The 6,312-nt window shown below is 36.5% G+C and overlaps 1 protein-coding gene across 2 annotated transcripts; it reads left to right on the top strand.

Annotated features, from left to right (window-relative positions):
• Positions 1–1,069: 1,069 nt before the first annotated feature.
• LOC110908802 (CTP synthase) lies at positions 1,070–6,312 on the top strand. Of its 2 annotated transcripts, none has more exons than XM_022153791.2 (21): positions 1,070–1,304; positions 1,379–1,510; positions 1,893–1,972; positions 2,159–2,245; positions 2,335–2,503; positions 2,582–2,638; positions 2,724–2,788; positions 2,888–2,971; positions 3,052–3,102; positions 3,196–3,258; positions 3,340–3,386; positions 3,592–3,661; positions 3,742–3,804; positions 3,906–3,995; positions 4,097–4,135; positions 4,799–5,026; positions 5,132–5,217; positions 5,300–5,348; positions 5,439–5,519; positions 5,607–5,700; positions 5,866–6,312. In XM_022153791.2, the coding sequence occupies exons 1-21, from the start codon at positions 1,295–1,297 to the stop codon at positions 6,060–6,062; spliced, it is 1,842 nt and encodes a 613-aa protein (XP_022009483.1). In that variant the 5' UTR covers positions 1,070–1,294; the 3' UTR covers positions 6,063–6,312. The 2 variants fall into 2 exon arrangements, with proteins under 2 accessions (XP_022009483.1, XP_022009484.1); XM_022153792.2 differs by having other exon boundaries at positions 1,144–1,304; positions 2,335–2,494.

Genomic DNA, 6,312 nt, shown 5'->3' with positions numbered 1-6,312 from the left:
TTTTTTAGAGAGGGGGGAGGAAGAAGATGGCAGTGGTGGTTGTGGTGGTAAATGGCGGTGGCAGTGGTGGTTGAGGGTGGTGGCTGGAGGTGGCAGTGGTGGTTGTGGTGTTGAATGGCGGTGGCAGTGGTGGCAAGGGGTAATATTACAGAGTAAACAAAACACATGGGGTAAAATAAAAGGGTAAAATAGTCATTTCACCACCAAGTCAATAGATCAGTCAACAAAATTGAGCTTAGGGGTTAAAGTTGCGACATAACAGTTAACAGTGGGAGGTAAAATTGCAATTATTTCCTTAGAGGGGGTAAGGGTGCCAATGACCCCTAACCTCAGGGAGTAAAATTACAGTTCACTCAAATTTTTATCATAACTATGGTATTGTTTTCTTTAATTGGTTAACTTGATGTGTCTTTTTTTATATCGTGTTATAGGTAGCATGTACAACTAACCGACATAAAGGCGTACATGTTATTAACCTAAGAAATACTCGGTTTAGCGCCCCGCAATGCGTGCGGCGCATAACTCTAGCTGCCTAACACTTGCTCATTAGTCCTGAAAAATTACAGTTTTGCCCTGAACCAAAAACTACGGTCTTATCATCGTTTTTTTTTTCATAGCAAAATTATAGTAGTCTTTTTTTAATTGATTGAGAATTATTCGGCCATTGCCCCGCAACGCGAGCGGGGCATCTACTAGCATATAACAAAAAGTAAAAGAGTTAATATGACTCTCAACATACGATATAGTCTCATGTCAGCACTAACTCTCGTATCCACGTCATTACGCAAACCATGTGCTTTAACTCACATTGTGTATGTAGTACCACCTTTTGATCATGTATAACCAATAAAATATATGTTATCATATTAGTAGTATCTTGCTTATTATTTTCTCTAAATTAAATACGCCTGTAATTTCTTATGTCACGGGTAATGAAAGAAGACAAATGCAGCGGAGGTTAAGCGCGCCCAAGCAACGGAAAACGTCTTCTTTCTCACTATAGTGGGACACCCCCTAAAACAAGAAAAAGTGGTTCACAAATTCATTTATATTTATTTTATTAATATTTATATTTATTTTTTTTATTTTTTTGCATTTCGTTTTCATTTTCCTTCACATATATATGTTCGCTCCTCCTGCTTCTATTTCATCGATTCATTCAACAAACACACAACACAAATCACTCATTTCAGTCTCAGTTTCTGCCCTTAATAATTAATATAAACCATAAATCTTGGTGACCCATAATTCTAAAACATCAAGCAACCATTTTTACCACCTAAATTGCAACAAAATGCAAAAGGGTAATGTTCTTTTTCATCTTTTTTTGTTGGGTATTCAGGCAAATTGCTGAATATCTATGGGTTGTTATGAGCAGGAAACAAGAAGCCGATGAAGTATGTTGTAGTGTCAGGAGGTGTTGTTAGTGGTCTGGGCAAAGGAGTCACTGCTAGCAGTATTGGTCTTCTTCTTCATGCCTGCAATCTCCGTGTCACTTTTATAAAAATTGGTTTGTTTCTTTTCTATTTTCCCTTCACAATTTTCTTGATCTTGGTCTCTTGGATCTAAAGTTTACATTTTTATTATTTTTTTAATTAATCAAGATTTGTGATTTAATACACACCCACCTGTCCCTGTGAGGTGGGTAGATGTTTCTTGTTGTTCTTGTTGAATTCACCAAGATTTCATGAGCTTTGGATATGGTGATGTCCTGTCCTGTCTCATTCTTGTTGTTACTACACACACATACACACTATGAATTGATGGTTTGTCTCCACCTTTTTTTTTTTTTTTGTTTTGGATCAAAAGTTTAAAGCAATAAAATTTAAAGATAATTCACTTTTTAAAAAAGAAAAGTTTATCATGTTCTAATAGCCATTTGTGCTATGCAGATCCTTATTTGAACACAGATGCAGGAACAATGTCCCCTTTTGAGCATGGGGAAGTTTATGTATTGGAGGATGGAGGCGAGGTAATCTCGTAATTAAATCGGAAATTTACGATCCGAAATTTAGTAATTTATATAAGATTTTTGAGCTGATTAAGAAAGAAGAACATAATCCATGTGATAATTTGTTTGTCAACAGTAGTATGCAGTATGTAAAAGTCTCATTATATAATCTAAGTTGACTTCATTTATTGATTTGAACTTTTGAAGGTTGACTTGGATCTTGGAAACTATGAGAGGTTTCTAGATATAAAATTAACGCGCGATAACAATATAACAACTGGGAAGATATACCAGGTGTGTGAAATGATATTAATTGTTTGAATTGAGGTTGATACAAATCTAGTTACAGGTGACTGATTGGTTATATTTTTTTTTCGGTGAAGTCGGTTATTGACAAGGAAAGGAGAGGGGATTATCTGGGATCGACGGTTCAGGTTGTGCCACATATTACAGATGCTATTCAAGATTGGATCGAACGGGTCGCAGCTATACCTGTTGATGGAAAAGAAGGTCCACCTGATGTCTGTGTCATTGAGTTGGGGGGTACCATAGGTATATCACTATAATCTTTTTTGTGTTCATACATGATTTTTTATTATTTTATTAAAAATTTTATTTTTTTTATTGTAGGAGATATTGAATCTATGCCGTTTATCGAAGCGCTTGGACAGTTCTCTTACCGCGTTGGTAAAATATATGCATATTCTTTGACTCATGAAGGATGAACAGAAAGTCAGAAACAAAAGTTTATAATTTATATTGTATTTATTAGGTGCTGGAAACTTTTGCTTGATTCATGTCAGCCTTGTGCCGGTTTTAAACGTTGTTGGTGAACCCGTAAGTTCGAATCAAGAGTTACTCATCCGGTGTTTTTGGATGCCGATAAAATGTTAAAAAAATAATACCTTTTTGTTTTCTTTCTCATCTTTTGTTCAGAAAACAAAACCGACCCAACATAGCGTTCGAGGATTAAGAAGCTTGGGACTGACCCCGAATATACTAGCCTGTCGCAGCACAACGGTATCATTCACCTGTCGTTATTATGGATGGTTTATTTTCAGTTCTTGATTTGGTATCTTCGTTAACAAATTAATATGCAGGAACTGGACATGAACGTGAAGGAAAAACTCTCAAGATTTTGCCATGTTCCGGTATGATAGTGATATGCGGTCTATTCTAGTGAAATTACTTTTATGCCCTTTTGTTTGAATTTTCAAAATGATCCTTTTTCTGTATATTGGCAGTTGGAGAACATAGTGAGTCTCTATGATGTCTCCAATATTTGGCATATTCCTTCACTCTTAAGGGTATGCACCCGCACCTCGGTTTGAAAATCATTCGTGTTATTAGATCAGTACTCTAATATGTCAATTTTATTTTATCTTTAGGACCAGAAGGCTCATGAAGCAATATTGAAAACACTTAATCTTCAAAGGTTAGTTTACAGGACCATGTAGAGATACGGGTAAAAACGGGTGATTTTGGATATGGGTATTCCTTATAAATAACTAATATGTCAAATCTGATTTAAAAATAAGGCGACTTTCAACTTGTTTGATCTGTTTCTTTTAATGCTATTTATTTTATTTTATGTATTGTCCCCTCTAGTGATATGTAACATAATTTATTAACTTGTACAGTGAGGTGCGAAAACCGAATTTGAAAGAATGGACAGCGATGGCTAAGCGTTGCGACATGTTACAGGAGCCCGTAAGCTTCATATTTGGAACACGCGGTTTAAACGTTTGATTTATAATTTTCTAATGTGTCTTGTGATATAATAATTACAGGTTAGAGTTGCCATGGTTGGAAAGTATACAGATCTTTCGGATTCTTATCTTTCTGTACTAAAGGTGATAACTTTTACGGGTCAAACCGTCAAATGAGACATTTTTTGATTTTATTTTTGTTTAAAGATCAAAGATTAAAGATTAAAGATTTTATACTATTTCAGGCTTTGTTGCATGCTTCAGTAGTTTGCAGAAGGAAGTTGGTTATCATTTGGGTCTTGGCTACTGATCTTGAAGATGCAACTGCCATTGAAGTTATCATCTTCTCCATCTCTTTTTTTTTTATTTATTTATTTTTTTTTTTTGCTTATTCACATATATAAGACTAATTTTTATTTTATTTTTTTCCTTATAGAATCCGGATGTCCATAGAGCGGCTTGGAATTCATTGAAGGTTTGTATGATATACCACTTGGTATAAATTAGGGGTGTGTATTTACGACATGGCACGAACCTAACACGATATTTACGGGTTTAGGTTTAGTATAAACACACTCTTGTTATTTCTATGGATTAAAAAGAAAAGTTATGTCATAACTTAAACTGGTTTGGTATTTTTTGATAAGAGAAAAATGTCATTTTGGTCCCTGAGGTTTGACCACTTTTGCGACTTTCGTCCTTGAGGTGCCATTTTCATCCAAAAAGTTTGAAATCTTGCCATTTTCATCCCTGAAGGCCAAACTTCGAGGGACAAAAGTCGCAATAATTTGCCAAACTCAAGGATGAAAATGGCAACAAAACGCAAACTTGAAGGACTCAAACGCAAACCTGAAGGGCTCAAAAAAGTCATTTTAAACTTGATTATTTCATATATGTTTGTGTTTTTGTTATAAATTAGTAATTATAGAGTATTAGCATGCAAAAAATAAAATAAAATAAAATAAAATATCCGAGTTAAACAGGTCACATTCGTGTCAACCCTCAAAAACTTGTGTCACGTTGGGTCAAACTTTCAGGTTTGACCCGTGAACACAACCCATTTAACACACTAGATTAAATACACAAATCCAACAGTCTCTTTTGTTTGTGTTAATAATGAAAATATGTCAATGTATAGGCTGCAGATGCTGTGGTGGTTCCAGGAGGCTTTGGTGACCGAGGTGTCGAAGGAAAAATAATCGCTGCTAAATATGCCCGTGAGAACAACGTTCCATACCTCGGGATCTGTCTCGGAATGCAAATTGCTGTGATCGAGTATGCGCGATCAGTTCTCGGTCTTAAAAACGCAAACAGCACCGAGTTTGATCCCGATACTAAACATCCTTGTGTCATATTTATGCCTGAGGTATGCGGTCTAAGTTCTAACTAGTCTGATTCTGTAAACACCCTTTTGATACTATTATATTATGTATCATTCAACTGTATGAACGGTTTTATACAACGGTTATAGGGGTCCAAAACGCATATGGGTGGTACTATGAGGGTAGGATCTAGGAGGACATATTTTCATGTTACCGACTGCAAATCTGCTCAACTGTAAGATATTAGCATAACACTTGTTCTGGTTATAACATTGTTTGTTATTATAGTTGACCGATTGTAATTGTGTTTGTATCAGATACGGTAATCAGACTTTCATCGATGAGAGACATCGACATAGATACGAGGTATGTGAGACCACTCACACTTTTGACTAACTGACTATCTCATGCAGTCATTATTTGTTTGAGTTGATGTGACTTTTATCTTATAAATAGGTGAATCCCGACATGGTACCACAGCTGGAAGAAGCCGGTCTCAGTTTCACAGGAAAAGACGAGAGTGGTCAGCGGATGCAGGTGAGGTTATTTTGGTAAATTCAGCTTTTGTAACCTAGGATGTTTATCTCTACTGGTATAACATGAAATCACATGTTTAACATACAGATTATTGAACTCCAAAGTCACCCGTATTTCGTGGGAGTTCAATTCCATCCGGAGTTCAAATCCCGACCAGGAAAACCGTCAGCGCTTTTCTTAGGTACTTTTTACGTAATTACATACGAAAACATAAAAAGATTTGAGTGAAATGGTCGGCACGGGTTGGGTGGGGTAACGGGTCATACCGGGTTCGGGTCAGAACGAGTTTTGACCAAAATGGGTACGGGTCAAAACGGGCCATTTAAAAAAACATTTACCTGTGCAGGGCTGATAGCTGCAGCAAGTGGACAGTTGGATGCATTGTTGAAGAAGAGTGTGGGTGTGGGTGCAAAGGCAAACGGATACGCGATTGGAAGCAAAGGGGTGTCGGGATTATCACCACATTATCGATATAGTAACGTGAATGTGGCGGTTGGATCGTTTGACGGGATGTACAAAAACAGCAACGGGTTGCACGTGTGAAAGGAGTTATGTTATAGGAATAGTTTAGGACAAGTCCCCCTTCCTGATCTTCCCACATTAAGAAAGAAAGTGGTTTGAGAGATTGGTTGGATGGTTTTGTTAAGTGTGGTTGGTTAGTTTGTGAGGGATGGATGGATGGATGGAGCTGACATCCTTTTTTTAAAACGGTGCAGCCTTTGTCTTTTGTATTTTGAATCTTTAAGTTCATGAGACTTTTAATATTTATCATCTTTGGTTTTTTCGCGAAAAA

Source organism: Helianthus annuus, chromosome 14 (genome assembly GCF_002127325.2).
Source record: "Helianthus annuus cultivar XRQ/B chromosome 14, HanXRQr2.0-SUNRISE, whole genome shotgun sequence".
Taxonomy (NCBI): domain Eukaryota; kingdom Viridiplantae; phylum Streptophyta; class Magnoliopsida; order Asterales; family Asteraceae; genus Helianthus; species Helianthus annuus.
The sequence above is the reverse complement of the archived record's forward strand: the minus strand, read 5'-3'. Positions and strand labels throughout refer to the sequence as shown.

What these genes read in the sequence shown, in the direction of transcription:
- LOC110908802 (XM_022153791.2), top strand. An exon ending in TGTCACTTTTATAAAAATTG is followed by an intron (nt 1,511 to 1,892) that starts GTTTGTTTCTTT and finishes TGTGCTATGCAG; the next exon opens with ATCCTTATTTGAACACAGAT. An exon ending in GTGTCATATTTATGCCTGAG is followed by an intron (nt 5,027 to 5,131) that starts GTATGCGGTCTA and finishes CAACGGTTATAG; the next exon opens with GGGTCCAAAACGCATATGGG.